The sequence below is a fragment of the Chinchilla lanigera genome, unplaced genomic scaffold (assembly GCF_000276665.1).
Source record: "Chinchilla lanigera isolate Chin_1 unplaced genomic scaffold, ChiLan1.0 scaffold00036, whole genome shotgun sequence".
In the NCBI taxonomy this organism is placed as follows: domain Eukaryota; kingdom Metazoa; phylum Chordata; class Mammalia; order Rodentia; family Chinchillidae; genus Chinchilla; species Chinchilla lanigera.
The window spans coordinates 13,118,046-13,140,879 of NW_004955437.1; the positions used below are offsets into that span (position 1 = coordinate 13,118,046).

At 55.3% G+C, this 22,834-nt stretch overlaps 1 protein-coding gene across 1 annotated transcript in view; it reads right to left on the bottom strand.

Moving 5' to 3' along the window:
* Window positions 1-1,736: 1,736 nt before the first annotated feature.
* The window catches only part of Anxa11 (annexin A11), a gene marked incomplete at its 5' end in the record, with an annotated part of 41,415 nt that continues 20,317 nt past the window's right edge, over window positions 1,737-22,834 (bottom strand). Inside the window, 14 exon segments of the mRNA XM_005389885.2 lie at window positions 1,737-2,506; window positions 4,044-4,166; window positions 4,335-4,393; window positions 5,395-5,490; window positions 6,766-6,859; window positions 8,143-8,199; window positions 8,324-8,403; window positions 8,768-8,858; window positions 9,979-10,092; window positions 10,745-10,839; window positions 11,055-11,142; window positions 12,192-12,551; window positions 13,841-13,953; window positions 15,015-15,077. Coding sequence (XP_005389942.1) covers window positions 2,447-2,506; window positions 4,044-4,166; window positions 4,335-4,393; window positions 5,395-5,490; window positions 6,766-6,859; window positions 8,143-8,199; window positions 8,324-8,403; window positions 8,768-8,858; window positions 9,979-10,092; window positions 10,745-10,839; window positions 11,055-11,142; window positions 12,192-12,551; window positions 13,841-13,953; window positions 15,015-15,069 — 1,485 coding nt within the window. The 3' untranslated portion in view covers window positions 1,737-2,446.

The window sequence follows — 22,834 nt, forward strand, 5'->3', positions numbered from 1 at the left end:
AGTATAACTGACTTGCTGCTGGGAGGTCAGATCTGGTCAGAGGGGACCGTCACTAGGGGCGTGGCCTGGGTGCATCTCCCTCCCCAGCTCCTCCTTTCACTCTCTGCTTTCTGTTTACCAAGCTGTGAGCACCTCTCCTCCGCCAGGCCCCTCCGCCACGCTGTCCTGCCCTGGAGCCCACCCACTATGGACTGAAACACGAACCAAAAGAAACCTCTCCTCCTTTAAGTTGTGGGCACTGAGTACTCTGTCCTAGCAACAAGAAAGTGACTAAGACAGCTTGTGTCCCTTGGGCATGGTCAAGAGGGTAACCAGAGCCACAGGAAGGCAGGGAGAACCAGCACCTGGGAAAACACAGACGGCCCATTTATACAGCAGGGGTCTCAAACTCAGAGGTCTGCAGAGGCCACAATGATAACAAGGCCTGCTATAATATAAGAGGTGGTGGCCCCTTGGCCAGTGGAGAACCCACGCCTAAAGTGGGGACTGAAACTGGTCTCAGCCAAGCAGAAATTCAGGCCCAGTGAAAACCTCTGTCTTTCTGTGTCTCTCTGTGTCTCTCTTCTGTCTCACTCTGTGTTTATGTTTTGAAGCCAGAATTACAGATTTTTAAAACATTAAAGCTCCCAGTGCTTACACGTTGGCAACCAAATCCAAATTCTCCAAATCCAACAAATAAGAAGTCTCTTGGGGACCAAAGTAACTGCATCTACAATCCCAATACGGCTGGCTGGGGCACCAAGCTGAGAACTCAGGTGGAGATGACAGGCGACGTCACAGGACACTCACAACCACATCAGAGCATGTTTGCTTGAGGCTCTGCCACAGCTCGGGAGGCCACCAGGGTCAGCCTGAGTTCAGGACATGTTGTAACATGCCCAGCCGTCCATCCCATCACAGAAATCCCAGCCGACACCCCGTGGGCAAAGGCCTGCTCCCATGGAGGGGTTTCCTGGGCGACCAGCAGGGGTGGGACCTCAGCTTGAGCTCCAGCTCCTGAGGCACCGAGCACGGATGCTGACGCAGAGACCCATCCCAATGCCCACGCCAGCCACAGCTCCGGAAGGCAGGTCCAGCTGGACGAGGAGAATGTCCAGCTCCTGAGTGTTCTACGGAGCCTTTTGGCTGCCACCTCCCTCCTCACTGCTTAGGGCCAGTGATGTGTCAGGCAATGTCCCCAAGCAAATGTCTACCCTGCACACAGCACAATCCCTGGGTTCCTGCCAGGGCCCGGCACGCTCCATCCAGCCAAGTCTCTCAGGATGCCCCCCTTCCTTGACTCTGCAACACAGGAGGTCAGGAAGGAAGCGGGCAGAGCGCTGTCCTCACGGAACCCAGCTCTGTGCTTCCGGGTAAGACATGGCGATGCCTACAGCCCTGTCCCTTCTGGGGTCCCCTCTCCTAAGGTGCTGAGGTCCTGTAGGGATGAGAGCCACGTGTTCTCTTTCAACTGAAGGCTCCGACCTGTGCCCCTTTCCCGGGATCTGGCTGGTGGACCATGCCCTCCCCAGCTCTCTCAGGGGCTGCGCCTGTGCCCCATCAGGATCCCTGTACTCAGTACTCGGCCGCCCGTGTGGCTTAGGCGGCTCCTTCACTTGCCTCTATGTCAGTCTCCATGAGTGAGCTACACTCTGTCTCCAGGCACTGCCTTCTACTTCAACGTGTGTGGATTTTCACTGGCTAATAAGGCAGAATCCTGGGCCCTGAAGCAGAAGAAAACAAGCTGGCACCAGGAAGACATTTCCAGAACATTCCAGAGCTGGCCAACTTTAATATGGAAACACTTTTTGGCTACAGACATTCAGGTTTAAGGCACATTTCAAAGTACAAGGAGCCCTGTCACTGGCTGGGAACGGGCTTTTGCCCTGTGGTTTTGCATGGGAGACAGAAGAAATGACTGTCTGCCCTCTTTTTTTTTTTTTTTTTTTTTTTTTTGTCTAAAAAGGAATGAGTTTGGCAAAAACAAAGCGCATGATATATTCTCACCAGACGCAGGTATCACACTAGCAGGCCCTCGGTGAGGTTCAAGCCTCTCAGCAGAAATGTGTACTGGTACACAGACTAATGTGCATCTGCTGGGCAAAGATGGTTAAAAAAAAGAAAATGTGCCTCCAAATGAGAATCTAAAATTACACAATGAAAATGATGCTCAGAATCTTAGCCACAAGCTACGAGGAATGATTGCACAAGTCAGGAAATAAAATATCTACTGTAATAGCCTGAGGCTGCAGGGAGTGGGAGGAGAAGCCTCCCTGACAGAGCTCTAGCCACAACCAGGCCCTTAATCAGGGTGTCCAGGCCAGGAAGGGCAAGGCAGGACAGGGCCAAGGCTCTAGGGACAGATGTGCACCTCTGGGCTACTGGCTGGACTGGTGAGAAACATCATTTGGCCGCACCCTGGCATGGCATTGCCAGCAGGGGGCAGAAGTGGGCCACCAGTCACTGCTCAGTCATTGCCACCACAGATCTTCAGCAGGATCTTCCGGTAGTCCCCAGAAGTGTCTCCCTGGTAACAGGAACAAGGGTATCAGTTAAGCGAGGTAGGACCGCTCCTGTCTCCTGATTTTCTCCTGTCTCCTGATTTTCTCCTGGCTCAAGTACCTTTGTGGACAGGCAGACCCATGCTAGGGAGATGTGCTCCCCCACCCTCCCACCAGGCTGTCTCAGAACAAGTGGCCTGCACCTCGGGATGTGCACCTCAGCCACTCTCAGGTCCCTGTTAAACCACAGAGGGGCTGGGGATTTAGCTCAGCGGCACAGCGCCTGCCTGGCAAGCACAAGGTCATGAGTTCAATTCCCGGTACCGGAAAAAAACCAAAACATAAAAATATTAAAAGAAACCTGTTAAACCACAGAAAGCTGCACTTCTACCTGCGATCAAAGGTAAGTCAGTAATCACAACAAAATTTAAAATCAGCCTCAAAACCACTACCTGGGGCTGACCAGTATTCTTTTCCCCTGGTTATCTATGGGGCACCAAACTGGGGTTCTACCAAAATGCACAAGGTGTCCCACTTGAAGACACATTACCTCCGTGGCTATGCAATGGAGGACACTGCGGTCACCTAGGCTCCCAAGTTTCTGGCAGCTCTGCCCGGCCTGACACCTCTGCACTCATCATTTCCTCCCATCCTGGCTCGGGGGGGGGGGGGGGGCAAGGCCTACGGCTTCTTCTAGACAGCACAGCTGGCTGGCACTTGGGAGGTGCTTTGTCTCTAACTCCAAATTCTCTGCTGATCACAGCAACATCTTTACAGGACGCAAGTGGAGCAGCCCAACAGGGTCAAACGCTAGCGGGGGTCTGGAATGAGGACGTGGGCCCAGTGACTTTCTCAGTTTTGAAGTTCAGGTGAGTTCAGAACGTAACTGTCAGTCCAGCCAGACAAGAATGTACTGTCAGCCTGCGCTTGCACAGGGACCCAATAGCAGCCAGTATCTGCTAGACACTCGGCATACACCACTCCTAGGGAGGAACTATCATTATCCTCATCTTAAATATGATGGGCGTGGGGCCCAGGCAGGTTCAAGATCACACAGTTAGCAAGGAGAAAAGCCAGAACCAGACTCCCAGGTGAGCCCAGGCCCTGGCAGTGAGCCTCGGCCTTGCTATGCCTTGCAAGTGATTAGGGAGCCAGATCTGAGCTCCAGGAAGCCTCTGGGACAGGATTTCTGGCTAACGGATCACAATTCAGAGTGGCTGGGACTTTGAAGGCCAAGGCCAAGAAGGTAGGAGAGGCCCTGAGATTTTCTGAATGCTGCTGGGTGGATACCCCACGCAGTTACTGAGCAGTGGAGGTCCAGGAGGCCAGGGATGCAGCGTCAAGGACCTGCCCCTCCCTCGGGAGCTGACAGTCTGCTTGGGAGCAATTGCATGAACAAGGGAAGGTGAAGGGAACGGATCTGAGGTCTGTCGGCACAGCGCATGTGCGGCCCAGAGGCCAGGTGCATGGCCACGCCAAAGAGGACGAGCAGAAGGGAAGGGGTGGCCTGGAAGGTGCGCAGTCACAGTGTGTGAGGCCACAGGAGGTGGCCAGGGCCCGTACCGTGATGTCGTGGTACAGCGACTTGCCGTACATCCGCTTGTACTCTGCTCTGATGTCCAGAAGGTCAACCTCGCTTCGGGACACCATGATGCGAATCAGGGTCCGGTCCTTCGTTCCTGCTCCCTGAAGACGCAGCCCAGGGGCATGAGCAACAGGCCACGCGGCCTGCCTCCCCAGCCCTGACCCTCCCCACTCACAGCCTTCAGACTCCTAACTGTGGGCCTCCCACACCCGCTACACTCACCCCAGAGCCCCAGTCACACATGGGGCTACCCCCCGTGTTATACATACCCGCATGGCCTTGTTGAGCCTCTCAGCAAAGAAGGCTGGGGTGTTCTTGAGACATTTCACTGCCAGAGAGAAACACAGCGTAACTAGATCTTCAGGAAACTCTCAACCTAGGAGGGCGTGGAGTGCACACATGTCCTCCCGGGAGGCCGGGACGCCCAGCCCGTCACTGCATCCTTCTCCCCGCCCCCACGCCCCGCCTCCAGGCTCAGTGATCCCATGATCGTGACTCCAGCTCTTTGGAATAGGAACACGCAAAGCCTGGACACCAATCCACTTTTTCCTGGCAGCCACTGTGATAAAAAGGATTGAGAAGCACAGGGGCCTGGAGGGAAGAAATGTTGAGTGGTGAAGAACTGGACTGCCAAGTGGGCAGGCGGGGCCGACTGCGGATACCGTGATCCCTAGGGAGACAGACGGGCGGAGCAAAATCAGAGTCTCTCTGGAGTTCTCAGGCCATGAGCCACACCATGGGGGCTGTGCAGAGAAATGAGGATTACTCTCTGTCCAAGAAAAGCACCATGGAGAAAATGGGCAAAGGTACTCCAAGGTGGGTAAAAGGTGCAGTGACAAGGGCCACAGGGCAAGGACCCCAGCATACATGGCGGGACGGACCCGGAACCCACACCCTGCTTTGGAGGCGCAGCGGACAGAGCTCAGCCAGCTTTCCCTGGAACGAGCTTGTTTTGCTATTGCAAGTAAAAATCTCCCCCGTGTTTCCATCACAAACATCTGACAAGTGCCTGCAGGGAGGTATTTTTAGAGGAAGCTTGGCAGGATGTGAGTCACCCTCCTCCCGGAGAGCGGGTACATGCCCTCCCACCAATGCCCACACTGCAGCGCCCCTCTCCAGGGCCATGCTGGGAACATAAACAAGACACAGGCGTCCCGGACAGCTGGGTCACTGCACAGCGGGCCAGGTGGCAGCATGAGGTCCTAGCACTTGGACAGTCTGATTTTGGCAATACAGGGTCCTGAGGTTCTTTCAATGCACCACCCCTCAACAAGAGGACAGGGAGGACCCTAGCAGCTGGCGACACACACCGGCCCCTGGGACACCTACCCACAGCCAGCATGCCCTGCTCCAGGTCCCCCGACATCTCCCGGCAGATACTCTTCTCGATGTCCCGACCTGTCATCCTCTGATACTCATTGAAAACTAGTGGGAAGACAGAGAGACATGTCACAGAACAAAGTGAGTTCCCCTCAAACCAAGCTTAAAGTCTTAGCCCCGGGTACTATAAAATAAAACTGTGTTTGGAGACAATCTTAAAAAAGGTGACTGCATTAGCCCAAGGCTGTTGGGGGTGCTGAGCTGGTCTAGCTGGTATCCCACACAAGGGAGGAAATCAGAACAGCCAAAGATCAGGGATGTGCATAGACACATGGTTCTTGCCTTACGATTTTGTTTTGTGTTTTCTTTGGGTTTTCTGAGACAGGGTCTTGCTGTGTAGGCTGGCTGACCTCGAACTCACAGCGATTCTCTAGCCTTAGCCTCCTGGGTGCTGGGATTATAGGTAAACACCACCATGTGTGGCTACAATCCAGGATTTTTTTGCTTGACAAAGTGCACCCCACAGCCATTCTGTTCTTCATTTTCAGTACAGAGGCCACTGCATTACAGAAATATTCAACGCTGGTACAAACGAGGCCCTGTGCTGGATGACACTGCCCCACTATTGCTAAGGTAAGGATTTCAAGTATATTGAAGGTAGGCTGCTGGATGTGGTGACGCAGGCTTTAGAATCCCAGCACTCAGGAGGCTGAGAAGGATCACGGTGAGTTCAAGGCCAGCCTGAACCACACAGCGAGACCCTGTCTCAAGAAAACAAACGCAAAAAGGCAGGCATTACTGCTGTCCACTCAGAGCCCAGTGAACCCGACTCCACACCCTCTGCCTTCCCTCCTCCCAGACAGCCCCTCACGGTGCCCCGCCAGGCCCCTGCGTCACGCATCATCTCCCTGGCTTGGCCCTCCTGCACCCTGTCCGACTCCAGGGTTGCTGCGTCTCCCCCTACAGGAGCGACAGCCCGACACAGATGCTGCTCCGTGTGTGCTGCCTGGCTGTCCCTGAACACGGCGGTGAGCCCAGTGAGGACAGGACTGGGGTGCTGTTCCCCACTGCGCCCTCAGCCCCACTCCAGTACAGGCACGTGGACAGAGCGCCCCGATGCGTGAGACCTGAGCAAGCCAACAGCGGTCACCTACAGCTGTGTTATGCCACAGTGGAGCCTCTGCTGAGGGGCTCCAAGGATGCTCCCAGCTGCAAGGCCCCACACCCCAGCACACAGCCCGCAGCGGTCCATTTCCCCACCCTGGCTTCCTCCAGAGCCCCCGCAGGCCCGAAGCCCTGGGTGGTATCTGGTAAGTCACCAGCAGGGGGCGAAAGCAAGCTCAGCTCCCCCTCAGCCTTGGGAGGCCTGGACTATCTTACCTGCCACCAGGTGGGCCCGGCTTCGGGAGCACAGAATGGCGTTGAACTTGGACTCATCTGTTCCCAGGCGGTTCTCCCCCGCCGCATACAGTTCCTGCACGAGGAGGAAGACTCATATGCATTGCGGCCTTTGTCCCGGGCCCCAGGTCCAGGTCACCCAGGAGAGGTGGGCCACGTGTGGCCCCAGCCGCAGAGGGGAAGGAAATGGGACCAGCACCCTGGCGATGGGAGCCTCAGAGGCCTCATTTACAACAGAACCAGAACCAGCAACCCACATCCCCTCCTGGGCAGCAAGCGGGATTCTGAGACTGGGGAACTCAGACCAGAGTAACTGAGACCGACACGGGGTGCTGTGGGAAACGGGTGGGCCGCAGGGCTGAGGGGCCAGGGCTGACCACCCAGAGGTGAGCACCTAGCAGCAGGACTGTAAAATCCACACCGCCCAACCTTGACAAGCAGTGTCCCTCTGGATGACAAGGAACACGTGAGAGAGTGTCCGTTCCAACGGCTGACGGGCCGTGGTTGTGGACATGGGACTTCACGGAATTCGGTATCTTTCATTACCTAGTCCGTTAACTAGGTTTGCCAAGGGGCACAATTTGCACTGGCCTGTTAAACTTTTGAAGGCGTGAGCCCAAAATATTTGCCAACTTACAACTCTGCCCCAGTGGCCTCTTTTTAAAAGGCCTTCAAGGTCTCAGGCAGCAGCCTTGGACTCAAGGGCCCCATATCGAGTGCAGACACTCACAGGAGCTCAGAGATTCTGCAGGTTAAGGTGAGGGTGATGCAGGCCAGGGACAGAGGAGGGACAGCATGAGACCTCTGCCCTGCGTGAATGGCGGGGGAGGTACCCCAGCTCCATCCCACCAGGAAGCGGGGCTCTTTCCAGCCAGGACACTGGGGTTGGGAGACGCACGCTGCTCTAGGGAGCCACTGAGCTGCCTGGACTTTCCCCTTTTCTCTGCAGTTCATAAGGCGGGCAGGGGAGAAGTGTAAGGCTGCACACCAAGGCGACAGCTGGCTTATAGGCTCCCACCCTCCGAAGCTTGGCAGGTGAAGGCCAATTCTGCAGTATGCAAACAGAACGGTACTGCACCTGGGCACAGGGAGGGCACCGGTCACGTGAGACCCACACCCATAACTGACTTATCAACTACAGCACCGTTTCTTATTTTCCTCCCTTACAAGGGGGGGAAGTGAAATCCAGGTCTGTGACTGGCTCGTGGTCATAGCCGATGAGTGGCAGAGCAGCACGCAGAAGTCATACCATATCCACCGTCCTTTCAATCCCTGAGCACCCCCTCCTTTGAAGCAGGAGGGTAGGGGACACAGCCCTGGTTCAGAAAGCCAGGCGGAGCACCCACCCCCCTCACTCACCTGAACGTCTCTCTGGACGAGGGACATGTCCACGTTTGTGCTTTCATCTCGGTTTCCCTGAAAGGAAGCAGGTTGCAGGGCTGAGCCCACTCCTTGGAGGGTTGCACTACAACATCCCCATTCTCCCTTTTTCTCCCCGCGCCACCCCCTGGACTCCAAGTTCCTGCTGTGGGGAAGGCACCTGAGAGAGGGAGATGAGGAGCCGCTGGAAGTGCCCGGACGTGTCGCTGCGAATGGCCTCCTCCAGGGTCTTCTTGTGTTCTGCAATTCAGGCACAGGAAGGTCACCCCGTTGCCCACTGCAGATCCACTCAGCAAAAGAAGGCCCAGGGTCCAGGGCTAGAGGAGGCACATGGCCCATAAGGTCCTCCAGGGACACACAACCCTGGGCCTTGGGGGCTGTCACGGCTGTAGTCAGGGTCTGCAGGTCACATGCAAGGTCCTCCTGGTGGCCCCATCTTAGTCACCCGCTCAGGTAAACTACAGGCTGGGCAGGGCCTAGGGTATAACCCAGCGGGCTGGGAGTGGCAGGAAGTGGGTAATAAGGAGGTCTAGAGGGATACAGGGTGCAGAGAGGGTGTGGCCAAGGCCATGGGGTGCAGAGGCCCTGTGTGCACAGCAGGCACCTGCTTTGTAGGCTCTGCTCAGCTCCCGGATGTGCTCGTTGCTGCGGGAAGCCAGGATCTCGATCAGGCACGCTTCGTCTGTGCCAGCCCCCTGCGGTGGCAGAGAACACAACCGACCATGTGCTGTGACAGTGCCCGGGAAAGACAGCAGGAGCCACATGGCAACGGGGCCTCTGACACACAGACACAGCCACCGCACTGCCAGCAACACGTCATGAGAGTGACCGCCCCCCCGGGAAGGCACCCGTGACGGTCTGCCCCTCGGACCAGGAAACCGAGACTCAGACAGCAGCAGCAACTGCCCGGGTCACAGCATGTACTCGGGTCACTGTGTTCCAAGTCCAGCCCTCAAGTGAGATGACAAACAAGTGGGAAGATGAGCTGACAGTGAGAGACATCTGAGTGGTCATGTGGAAACACCAGAGTCCCCAGTGGACTGTGGAGTGCGTGGAGACCTCTAGGATAGGGCAGCAACAGCAAGATCAGAGGAGTTATCAGGCTGGGCATAGCAAAAAGGTAGAGGATGGGGTCAGCAGCCTGGCTTTTACATGGGTCTGAATTTTGGCTCTGAGGCTTACTTGCTGTGTGACCTGGGGCAAGTTACTTAGCCTCTCTGTGCCTTGGGCTCCTGATCCATACAATGGGAGTGATCTGGGTAAGAGGCATGAGTGTTAAATGAGTTATTGTTTGCAGAGTACTTTGTTCAGGTCTGGCAGGAAACACAGCATGTGTCAGTTATTTTTATAACTACCTCTGCCCACTGCTACCCTCAGATTACTCAGCATTCACAAACGGTATACGTGCCAGCCTCCTTATCAGGGTCATAGCATATCCAGGGCACCGCTGTCCCTATCCTCCTTCCTCTCCCTCTGGAAGCTGCTGGAGGTGGCAGTGGGCAGAGAGGAGCCAGCTCTGCACAGGACCCTAAGGACCTGAGAAGCCTCACAACCTGCTCAACAAACACTGGATGGGGGCACCAGCGAGCAGGCACTAGGCTGTCGGGGCCCTACTGCCCCGGGTCCCTGACGGAAGCAAATGCTTGGGGAAAGGACGGGAAAATCCCTTCCTACAGCACGTGGACTCCAAGCCAAGAGCACATTGAGCGGCAGTAATAGGACGCCACATCATGCAGGCTTCCTCCTGGGCTGTGCATGGACACAGGTACATGCATGCACACACATGCACTCACACGCACACTCACACGTACACACCTTGATGGCTTCCTTTATCTCAGACACGTCGAACAGGACTGGGGTCTTCATCAGAGCCAAGATGGTCTTCTCAAAGTTCCCTGACAGCTCGGATTTCAGATCTTTGATCAAATCCTGATTAGATATTCAAACAAACCGACGCTGAGACGCCACAGAGGGTGACCCATGAGAACAGCTTCCAGAGTCGGCATCAGCGGCATGGGCATCATTCTCGCCGGGGGAGACGCCTGACCTCAGGCCCGGCCGGGACCCTCTTAGAGCCTGCACTAGCAGGACGCCAGGGGCACATGGCACCAAGGCTGGAGAGGCGCTGGCTACGGCACTTGCCTACTCAGTATTTGTCCAGCTTTTACCCAGGAGTCAGAGCCCAGCCCCCTTGCATTTATTCTGATCCGAAAGCCTTTTCCTCCAAAATGCTCACATGAGCAAAACCTCCCCCAGTGCCCTGAAGGGAAACTGAGGGCAGGGGAGGGAAACGGTATGCTGCCCTCAGCCTCCTCGGGTGTGGCACAGCCAGGGCAGAACCAGAACTCTGGGCACCTGTGCCAACTTCAGTCCCCCGTGAACCCAGGGACTGTTCCCTTGGGGCATCCTTCACCTCAGAATGGGGCCACCAGGGGGTGGCAGCAGGAAGCGCCCTAGTGCAGCTCAGTGTCCCTTCTGAGTTCCAGGCCCAGCCAGGTCCGCAGAGAAGTGAGGGGGACTCCGGCCACCCCACGGCCAGAGGCCGCCCCCTGCTCCCCTCCTCCTGCACCCAGGGCCTCACCTTGCCGTAGGCTGTCTTGAAGGACAGGCTGATCTGCTGCCTCTGCTTGTTGGAGCGGCTCCCCAGGCAGTCGATGATGGCCTGTTCGTTGGTCCCTGGGGAAGAGGAGTGGGAGCCACACAGCCGAGGGTCACTGGGATGCTCTGCGCCTCCCGACACCCCAGCCTGCAGCCTCCAATTCTCCCAGGTGACCCAACCACACTCCTGTGTCACCTCCTCTTCCATCACCTCCCCCAGCCCACAGTGCCCCTGTGAAACTGCCCAAGAAACCAGCACAGAGGGAGAAGATCAACCTCCCAGGGTCTCTCACCAAAGCCCTTCATGGCCTTCCGCAGGACCTCGGCGTCTCGCAAGGGGTCAAAGCCAGAAGCGTCTGTGATGGTGCCTCGGTTTCCAAACTACACACAGTCGCAGGTAAGAGGATGTGCCTGCCACTTCCCCCAGACCACTCCACCCCCAGACTCTGAGACAAGAGCTGGGGTGTCTGAAGGATCCAGAAATCCACAGCGCTCCTAGAGGGTTCCAATCAAGACTGCCCAACGTGGCGTTACCCGTCCTCACATCCTAGTACGGGACCCCTGTCTGGCTCCCACAGCTGGGGGTCTCCACAGCTAAATCCTGGCCCTGACCCAGCTCCTCCAGGGCTGACAGGGGGCCTGGGGAAGGGCAGGCTGCAGGAGCAGAGGCTGCTGGCCTTTCCCTGCCACAGGGCAAAGTGGCGCACACTGGGGCGCTCCTCACAGGGCCTGGCTAGTCCGTGTGCAGCACCCAACCTTTCAATGGTGCACGGCCACCGAGAAACTGTCTGCGGGTGCCTTGTCCTTATGGTGGCTGGTACAGTAACAGAGACACGCTCGGAGAGAAGACGACAGAGGGAGGGAGGATGGGGCAGGGTTGGGGAGGGGAAGGAGAGGACCCTCTGTCTAAAACTAGTCACCCAGCACACATCACCAGCCCTGTGCTGGGCCCGTTTGGCCATGTAACCATGACGATGAATTCTAGGCTCTGCAGACAAACTGTTCTCCAAATTGAGCCAAGACCAACCCCGGAGAAGCTGCCAACAACTTTCCCCCCGCAAAAGGGACTGCAGGAATCGTCCACAACCCATCTGGGAAGGCGTGTCATGGGGCCTGTTGGGCCTGGAGGCCTGGAGGCTGGTGGCCAGGGCAGCTCTTACAGAGCACACAGCCTGGCAAATCACAGCAGGAAGGAAGGGCGCTGCTGGGGCGTTCTGACCCAGTTTGTACTCGCGATGTCTAACCAGACTGGGAGAAGGGGCAGGGAGCTCCCTCAGCCCCCAGGCAGGGGGCCTGGGAGAAAAGGACAGTCCAATAAACCAAGACGTGTGAGCTGCAGGGCTGAGCCTCCCCGTGCCCCAGCCGTGCTGGCAGGGGACACTGGACCAAGAGGCTCCAGGTGCTGGGCTCAGGGCTGGACCAGCACTCACCTGGGCTGGGGGCACGGCGGGGGTGACGGTTCCGGACCCTGAGTATCCCGGGTAGCTTGGCATCGGCTGCTGCCCCGGGGGTGGCACTGGCTGCTGCCCCGGGGGTGGCATTGGTGGCTGCACAGGGTAGGTCATTGGTGGCTGCCCAGGGGGCGGCACCGGTGCCCCTGGGTAAGGTGGATAGGAGGGCACCCCAGAGGGTAGGTTTCCTCCAGGGGGCGGGTACATTCCATACGGAGGGACAGGCTGCTGGGAAGGAGGGGGCTGCCCGAAGCCGCCAGGGGGCACCGGAGGGTAGCCGCCCCCAGGGGCTCCAGGGTACATGCCGGCTCCTCCAAACGTCCCCGACATGTTGGCTGCCTGCAAGGACACAAGGCAGAGTCTGACTCACTGCAGGCCCAGCCGTACTTTGCCGTCTGCCCTCCCCTGCCCAGAGCCCCATCCCAGAACTCAGTGCCTCCACTGAACTCCAAGCACCCCCACATCACACCCAACACAACCTCCTGAGGTGCAGCCAGTGAGGCTCTGCCCTGGCTCCCTCTGCGTCAGATTGGCACCCCACCCTTTCCCCAGGGGATGCAGCCTTGCCCTTCCGAAGGCTGCTCCTTCTTTCCCAGGCCCACGAGTGAAGGAAAAGAGTTTACAGCCCCAGAAATACAGGGCCCTACCTTATCAGCCTCCTAACCACACACTGTGGGCCGTGAGGCTTGGCTGGACTCCTGCTCATCCAGAATGAAGCCTGGAAGCCTGAGTAGGCCCCCCCGCTCCCCGCTTCAGCCACCTTGGCCTCCACTGCTGCCCAGAGCGGCCCAGGTCCAGGGCACCCAGGGTGTGGCAGCCCTAGGCATCCAGGTAGCACACCCCTCCCCTGCCTCAGACCTCTGTCGATGTTCCTTGCTGGCCCAACTCGACCCTACCTTAAAACCCTCACCCCACCCCACCTACCCAACTCCTAACCCTCTCACCAGCTCTTCTTGTTTCTGCAGCACCCACAAGAGAGCTGGCTCTGTTACCGACCTTTCCAATCAGCCAGTGCACCAGGGCTGAGACTCCTATTTGTTCTATTCACAAAACCCCAGTGCCTAGAACTGGGCCTGGTGCAAATTTAAGTGTGTTCTGGTTGCATTGTTTGCACTAACAACATACTTGTTTTCAGATTATAAAATGTATTATTTTTAAAGTAACACAACAAATGAAAGTTGGGGACAGATCTGCCCCAGCTACTGCTACATTCCCACCCAGGACCAAACCAGAATAGCTATCCCTCTGTGGACACACACATACAACATGCACGGGGACACTCACAGCACACGCATACACGCACGCACACAACACACACACAAGCGTGCAGATACACCCTCACCTTCCTCAGGCTCACACTGAGCTCATAAGGTGCTCCACAAATTTTCACGAAGACCCACCCCACCAAGCACCCCAAGGCTGTAAGGACCCGGAAAGACCATGTGTTCAATGTATCTCCTACCCCTCAATTTACAGAAGGGAGAGCTGAGGTCCAGACAGGGCATCGGGCAGGGCCTTGGTGAAGACCCTCCTGTTCTAAGAGGTAGTGGGCACACTCCAAGCTCTCAGTGACCGCCAGCCTTGATGCCCAGCTGTGTGGCCATGCCCACCCAGAAGGACGGACTCACCATTCCCGAGAGGTAGTCCTGGTTGAACTGCCCTGCGTAGTTGGCTACATTATCCAGCCCGATGGGGGGCCCGCCGGGCGGGGGGTAGGCAGCACCCCCCCAGGCCCCGCCACCTGCAAGTAACACAAAGCCCTCAGCCCCGGTCTGTCCCCTGCCCAATGGGGGAAGGTGCAGGAGCTCAGGAAAGGTGGCCTTGCAGAGCCTCAGGCCAGCGCTACAGAGGACAGAACAGCCAGGTGGAGAGTCAGGACAGTGAGGAGGCCTCTCCCTTATTCACCACTCAATGCTCGGTGGGGTACTCAGGGGGCACGGAGGGACCACGACAGACTCTGCCCTCCCAACCCACCAGCACGGAGCAGGAAGACAGACACAGGATGGCCGCTCCGGGACTCTGAGCTGGGCCCGTGACAGTGACAAGCTCCAGGGACCCCAAGGATTCAGAGCTGCACAGGCACAAGGCAGGGGTCCCCCCAGGTTCACTCCTCTAAGTGATAAATCAGTAACAGGAAGGGAGAGGCAGAATGACAGGCTGGAGGGGCTCTGGCCTGCATCATAGGAAACATGGATTCCACCCACTGTCCATAAGGGGACAGTGCCAACAAGCCCAGCTCTGGACCAGCAAGCCAGTCATATCCTGGGACTCTCAGCTACTCAGGTTCATGTCCTGCAGAGTAAGCGATGTCTGGGGAGCTTGGCCCAGTGCTGAAGCAGCGGCCACATCCAACCACTGTCACTGAGACCCACAACATGGCGGCCGACACCACGGTGGGGGCTGTGGATACCCATGGCACAGGCTTTTCTGCATCGCCTGCCTGCCTGCCCCGTCTGCTGCAGGGGTGGGAACAGCAGTGCTGACAAAGCAGACAGGACACAGACAGCAGGATTTCTGCTGCAGAGTGGAGTGAGGTCACTGTTAACCTGCCGGTAGCAGGGGTGGGGAACTGGCCCTGCTCAAGAACTGTGGCCCGGCACCCTCAGCTGAGCCGCCTCCCTGCTGGGGCTCGTCCCCTGCCTGCTGAAGGGAGGAGGAGTGGGTCCAAATGGTCCCAGGACTTTACTCCCCACATGAGTGATGGCTCCCCTCTGTTCTCTCCTCCCAGGAGGCTGTGCTGGGTGAGGATGGGGAGCAGTGAACTCCGACCCCTCTCACCCAGGACCACCCAACCCCTCTTACCTGGTGCAGCTGGGGGGTATCCCCCAGGGGGTGGGGGGTAGCCTGGGTAGCTCATGGTCGGACCTGGAAGGGAAGAGAAGGGGCCTTGAGACTTCTCTCCCTCTGTCCTCATCCCCAGACCCGACCAGTCTCCCTGTGCCCAAGCGAGGCACAGGAGCCCCCATGTTGGGGTGACCAGGCTGCCCTTTCCACTCTCCCTCCATTCCCCAGGCGAAGGGGCCTGGCCAGAAGGACCCCTGGGAACTGAAGCTCAGAGAGTATGCGATTACTCATCCATCCGTCACAGGGGGCAGAGGCCTGGAACTCAGGGATGCAGGAGGGACAGCTGGTCCTGATGGAGACCACTATAAAGCAGCTCTGCGCAGGATTTCATATTAACCAACTGGCTTTTCATGGTTATGTGTGAGTTTGCCAAGGTCTAGGCCCTTGTCCAGAGATGGGCAGCGGACTCATAGTAAGTGAACCTCGGAGTCAGTGATCCTACTGAGGCCTGTACTGGCCTGTGAAGTTGGGAGCCTCAAAGGACAAGAGTAAGGCCACTGCTGAGGACATCTGGCTCCAGCCCCAATTACTATAAGGAGACGGTAGCTGCAGGCATCTCACTCCTGCAGTGAAGGCCTTCCTGGAGATAACATAGTTCTCCTAAATTAACATAAAATAATACTTGGAGAAGTCCATAAAGGGATTCCCAAGTCCTGCCCAGATTTCTGCATTTTCTTCAGTATTCCCCCGCCTTTGTTTGAAAACCAAATAAATATGGGCTGCCTAGAGAAGTTCTTTGTCTAAAACCTCAGAATCTCCATTTCTGTAATAGAGTTGGACCCTCCTGGAGCCCTAAAATCATTTCAACTGTCTCATTTATTTAAGCCTGATCAGCCCGCAATAACTAAGGGTTATTAACGCAATATGGCCCTAAGGCCCTCTGTACACAGATCCTTGCCCATGTCCCGGGCCAATTAAACTGCCCAGGAGGGACCCAGATCAGCAATGACACCAGCCACTCAAGAGGCGGAGGCAACCTGCCTGCTCTTGCCAGCTAACAGCAGCCTTCCCGGGCAGCCACCTGCCCCTGCCAGCACAGCTGCTCCTTCTCATGCCAATCAGTCACCTGAAGTCACACAGGTCAGTCGCTGGGCTCCACCCCCAGAGTGTCTGGATCAGAAAAGAACTTGCATTCTGAACAAGATGTCAGGGGCCATGCCAGGCACTGCCCACCCACCAGACTCCAGGTGCCCTCCTACTACCTTGCAGAACTGTACCTATGGCTGGTTAAGAACGCCGAAGGACTTCCTTAAGGGGTTCCTGGTGCCCGCAGGCGCACTGGTTCTCAGCCTTATAGGCCATTTGTTTTGGTCAGTGGCTCCAGCAGTGACCCCAGACAAAGAGGTGGGAAGCCGGTGACCTCGGAAGGAGTAGGCAGTCACATATGGCAGCGTGTTGTCCTTCCGTGCCCTAAGCACGGGTGTCTGAGGTCCCAGCGGTGCTGCCCTGGGACAATGTGGCCCATCCTCTTGGGGCTGGATGAGCCGTCAGCCAGACACCCGCTTCCATACACCAGAAAAATTTCAGCCAGACCAGGATTTAAATGTGAGAAGTGGCTACAAACCCCAAGGGCATAAAATAAAGCTTCTATATGATAAGAAAGAGATAAAGAAAACAGTGTAAAGACAAATGACAAACTTAGGGGAAAAGTTTTTTAAAAAAGACTATGCAGGAGGCTGAGGCAGGAGGATCACTTGAGCCCAAGGTTCAAGGTTTGCCTGGGCAATAGAGACATCCTATCTCTAAAACAAAAGAAAAGAGAAAGACCAATAACCCAAGAGAAACTGCCAAAGGATGTGAACAACTTTAAAAAGGCCCAATTTAAGCTAGATGTGATGGCCTGTAATCTCATCACTCAGGAGGCTGAGGCAGGAGAATCATCACAAGTTTGAGGCCAGCCTGGGCTACACAGTGAGTTCAGGGCCAGCCTGAAGTGCACAGTGAGACCCTGTCTCTCAAAAACAAACAAAAAGGCCCATTTCAGCTGGGCATTTCTGACCGCACTTGCGACTGCCCCCTCCTGCCTAGAATAGCTACATAGCTGTTGCTCTTCCAGGATGAAAATAACTCACACAGGCCCCATTCAGCTCAACAGCCAGGGGCACAGCAGCAGCAGCGCACAGCGTGCATTCCTGGGAGGGCTCTGGGGAGTTTCCTGGCCTCTGGGCAAGAGCTCTGTCCTGAGGGCACCCCCCTCTCCAGGTGGAGCTCATCCCTCTGCAGAGCCACAGGGTCCTCAGGAGCCCCCAACAGTTTCTAGCCTTCCCCTTCCCCAAAGCACAGCCCTCTCCCCACTGTTTGGAAAGCAACAGGATCTATTCCGAGCCTGCTCACACCTCTTTTCGCCAAATCTTTCCAAGGCCTAGTTCAGAGCAGGCCCACGCCCTTCCCTGGACAGCTGTCCCTCTGGAGGTGGGTTTTCCGGACAGTGGAGCCCTGTGCTGGGTGCTGTTACATTCCCCTGCAATCCTGACAGCTGCCCAACTGAACAACGGCTCCCGGAGTCTCCCACCCATGGACTGGGCGGGCCATGTGCTCCTTCGAGTACCTGACCTAAGGGCCATGGCGGGACCATGACAAGGGGACTCCCCAGCTGTCAGGCGTCAAGTGCCCCGGGACACAAGGGTTTGAGCAGCTGTTCCCTCAATTCTAGCACAACCCAGCCCTCAGGAGGGTGCTAACAGTTCATCTCTCTAACAAGAGGAGGGGCACCGCAGGGAGCCTGCGGCGCCCCTAGGGCCTTGTCCTGGGCAGAGGGGATCCAGGCCCGGCTCCAGGGACCCTGGCTCCCTCTCTGAGACCATCCATCTACCGGAAGCTGCGCACTGACGGCCCCTCCCAGCTCTGCCCAGCCCTCACCCTCAGAGGAGCTGCTGGGGACAAAAAGCCAGCTGATCTGACTGCTCTCCACAGTGTGTTGCAGTGTGTTGTATCTTTCTAAGGAAAGGTTTCATTTGCCTCAGGTCTTCAGCTTTCTTAAATATTTTAATTTCCACTCTGACCAAGGCATTTTTTCCTTCTGTTTTTTTTATTTTTGAGACAGAGGCTCGCCCTAGAACTCACTATCCAGTTCAAGCTGGCTTGGAGCTCACGATCCATCCCGTCCTGCCTCAGCCTCCCAAGTGCTTGGACTACAAGAACGTACCACGCCCCACCCCCAGGTCTCCTACTCTGTCCTTTAATGAAGAAAAAAGGTGTGAGGATGGGTGATTCATACTCCTGATGTGATTCAACAGCAGGACATCACGCCCTTGGTCTTATGTGCTGGCTTCTGATCACGGCGCCTGGACACAGGGACTGAGCCTCTGGGAGACCTCCGCCCTCTGGTCCTGACCCTCCAGCACAAACACCACCTTCTTTCCTCACTGGGACTCTCTCCTGCGGCTCTGGCCTCCCCAACTAAACGGGAGTTTCCCTAAAACCCAGAGTGCTGGGCCCCCCACCAGAACCTCAGCACCAACAGGTCTGGGGGCCGCTGGGAAGCAATACAGCCAACACACTTCCAGGCGATGCTAAGGCCGGACCTCAGGCACCCTGGTGCAGCCCTGCCTAACCCCAGGGGTGAGTCTCACCTGGAGCCGTGAGTCCCCCCACCCCGGAGTCCCCAGGAACCCTGACGTCACTAATTCTGTGCTCCACACTGGGGGAAACGTTCTTCCGGGTTCTTAGTCACTTTCTCTCTCGAGCTCACTGAAGGGCCTGTTCCCTAGAGCTGTGCACATGGTATCCCGGTAAATCTCCAAGGCCCCACAAGGACGCCAGCCAGAGTCCCTAAACAATCTAGAAACAATGTGTGGGGACAGGAGGTGACGGCCATCCCAGCACAGTGGGGAGCCTGGCACATCCGGACCCCAGCAGTAGGAGGCCTCCAGCCAGCAGCAGGACTCACCAGTGCCCATCTGAGGTCCTGCATGACTTCCAGGGGCCAGAAGGGGAGCACAGTCCATGCCTGGCACACAGGTACAGAAGGGGCCAATGAGGAGGGACAGAAGGGGCTCACATAGGGACAGAGAGGGGCTCCCTCAGCACAGGGAGCAAGTGCTGAGGGGCACAGGCCCGGGCCCCTCGGTGCTCTTGGCTGAGAGAGGAGATGCCCTCATGGGATGACCCTCCATGGTGGCTGGAACATTCATTTGTCCATCAGCTTTTAATATTAAAAATTTTTAATATTAAATCTTTAATCTGTTTTAACCACAAAATTTTAGTATATTATTTAAACTACACAGCTCTGACAATGCTTGTATTTTTTTTTAAATGAAAGGAAATGATCCAGTGTGGTGATGCATACGCGTAATCCCTGCTACTTGGCGGGCTGAGGCAAGAGGGTCCCTTGAGTTCAGGGGGACAAGGGCACCCTGGCAAAATAGTAAGACCCGTGGCCAGGCATGGTGGCACATGTCTGTAATCCTAGCACTCAGGGGGCTGAGGCAGGAAGATCGTTGCAAGTTCAAGACCAGCCTGGACTACAAAGTGAGCTCAAGGCCAGCCTGAACTGCATAGCAAAACTCTGTCTCAAAAAGACCAAAAAAAAAAAAAATTTAAGACCCATCTCAAAAACCAAAATAAAGAGATGATAAGCCACAGCATGGTAGAAAATATGTACAAAAGGCACATCAGATAAAGAGACTTCGCCAAAACAAACAACTCTTTAAACCTCAACAAGAAAACAAACCACATAATCTTTTTTAAATGGCCAAAAAGCCTACACAGAAAGTTCACCAAAGAGGATACCCATATGACAAGCATATGCTAAGCCACACCACATGTCACTTAAGAGCTGCCAGTTAAAACAAGGAGAACCACTACACACCCATTAGAACGGCCCAGGTCCAAACACCCACAGCATGAGATGCTGTGGGATGCAGAGTAGGATTACTCATTCACTTCTTTATTCTTTCATTCCTGAGAGGGCATACAAAGTGATACAGCCATTCTGGAAGAGGTTGGCAGTTTCTTAAAAACCAAACATGTACCAAACCACCCAGCAAATGCATTCAAAACCTACATCCACACACAAATACCTGCAGCCAGGTATTTGTACACGTCAGCTTTCTGTCACTGTGACAAAATGTCTGAGATAAACCACTTACAAAGAGGAAAGGTTTGTTTTGATTCACAGTTTCAGAGGTGTGAGTCCACGGTCAGTTGCTTCTGGGCCAGGGAGAAAGCAGTGGTAGGAGGAGGCCTGGGTCCCGGGGTGCCTAACTTCCTCCAGGCAGGCTCTGAAGAAAGGTTCTACTGTGCCCCAATCATGTGGTAGGCTGGGAACCAACCCCTTAATATAGCCTTTGGGGGACATTTCAGATCCAACTACAGCAGCACGGACTGTGGTTTTATTCACAATTGCTAAACTTAGAACCAAGACGTCCTTCAGTAGGTCAATGGCTACCTATATGAGAGTACATTCAGACAATAGAATATTATGCTACATTAAAAAGAAATGAGCTTTTAAGGCCTGAAAGGACATGGGCAGATGTGTATCAAAAGCATCTTACTGGGGGCTGGGGATTTAGCTCAGCGGCAAAAGCGCCTGCCTGGCAAGCGCAAGGTCGTGAGTTCAGTTCCCGGTACCGGAGAAAAACCAAAAAAAAAAAAGCATCTTACTAAGGTAAAGAAGCTATAGGAAAGGCTATAGATCAGAGATGGCGAACCCTATAGAGCTTTCAATGATATGCGTGTCATGGGTTCACCACCACTGCACACAGTGTGTCAGATTCCAACTACAGGGCATTCTGGCAATGGGAAATGATGGTGAGAAAAGGTGAGTGTTGCCAGGAGTCGGGAGGAGGATGTAAACTATAGAGGAATTTCAGGGAAGTGAAATTATTCTATACGAGCCTAGCATGGGAGCTACACCCCATTCTACATTAGCCAAAACCCATAGAATGTACAGCACACACTAAGGACTGTGGCTGGCAAGGATGCATTGGTGTGGGTTCACAGGGTGTGACCAATGCAACATTTGCGGGGAGGTGGGGCTTACACGGAGCTTTGGATGTGAGCGGGGAGAGAGCAGGTGGGAGCTATGCAGTTTCTGCTCAATCTGTGAACATCCCTAAATACATTTTTTTTTTTTTTTGTCTTTTTGAGACAAGGTCTCACTGTGCAGTTCAGGCTGGCCTTGAGCTCACTTTGTAGCCCAGGCTGGTCTCAAACTTGCAACAATCCTCTTGCCTCAGCCTCCCAAGTGCTGGGATTACAGGCGTGCGCCACCACACCTGGCTTACATTTTATTTAGTTTTTTTTGTTTGTTTGGTTGGTTTTTTTCTGGTACCAGGAATCGAACTCATGACCTTGCACTTGCCAGGCAGGTGCTGTGCCACTGAGCTAAATCCCAAGCCCCACTTACATTTTATTTAAAAGAAGAAAAAGAGTACATACGCACTGTAGGGAAATCCAACGGGAACACAAAGACACAAAGTGCTTCTACCCTCTATCTCTCCTGTAAAGGTGAGCGGTTTCTTTCTTTTTTTTTCTGAGACAGGGTCTCACTTTGTAGTCTGGGCTGGCCTCAAACTCATAGCAGTCCTCCTGCCTCAGCCTCCCAAGTTCTGGGATGACAGGTGTGCACCACCATGCCTGGCTCAGGTAAGCTGTTCCTAATGTGTAGTTCAAGACAGCCTAACATAAATGAATGTGTATATGCTTATATAAATGTGGACATAAATGTGTGCTTAGTTTACATATGTTCCTATATATAAATGACTTACAGGGAAGATTATTACTTACACGTGTGCAAATTCTTCACTCAGCTTCACTGTAAATGTGCGCGCTACTGTGATAGAATAAGCAGCACGGATGTGACAGGCTTTCGGGACCGAGCTGTCACCCATGAGATCTTCGCTGCTCCAGTTCACGTGAGAACGGAGTTCAAATGCAGAACAGGGCTGGTGCTGGAGAACTGCTGAGCCCCACCACCAGGTCACAGAAGAGCTGTATCCGCACAGCAGCTTGGGTGTGGAGGAAACCGGTCTTGTTTTGTTTTCTTTTTGGTCCATATTGGCCCTGGTGCACTCCTGGTGCTGTCTGGGAGATGAAGAGCCAGCCCGGCCTCCGCACACTGCCAGGAGCAGCCGGTGGTCACTGTCCCCAGGTCACCGGTCAGGACAGTACAGGCAGTGACACAGAGCCAGGCGCTTGCTCAAAGCAAGACGAGAAGCTGGTTTCCATTTAAGGAAGTCCAGTTCCAAGGCTCTCACCAGCAAGGTTCTCAATCAGAGACCCGGAGCCAGGCCCTTCCCTCCCACACCTGCCTGCCCCATGGGTGAGACTGGGTGTCACCTCCAGGGCTTCTCCCTCCCCTTAGGTCTGAGGAATCCTGATGAGAACCTTTCAACTTTCAGGCCAAACCCTAGACTTCCAGACTCACAATGTCCACGCTAGAAGGGATCTTGAGACTGTCTAGTTCCACATCACTTGGTTTTGTAGCTAAAGTACACCAGGGACAGCCTTGGTCAGGTCACAAGACCGCTAGGGACAGGGCCTGTGGTAGAACGTGGCCAGCAGGCAGCTAAGGTAAACTCTGCCTTCTCCTCCTGCAACAGTTCTGCGCGGCAAAACCAGTGAGCGCTGCACCTGAGCTGGGCCGGCCTGTCTGTTGGTTCCGGCTGGTCCAGTCACGGCAACCTGCTTTAAGGCCCTCCTCCAAGGGTCCAAGAAGACAGTGCTAGCAATGTGTTTTTTGTTTTAAGTTAGTGTATGCTTGCAGTACATAATTATTACACTCATCATGGGGAGTTGGTACGTGTATATAACACATCTAATTCTGTTTTACTTTC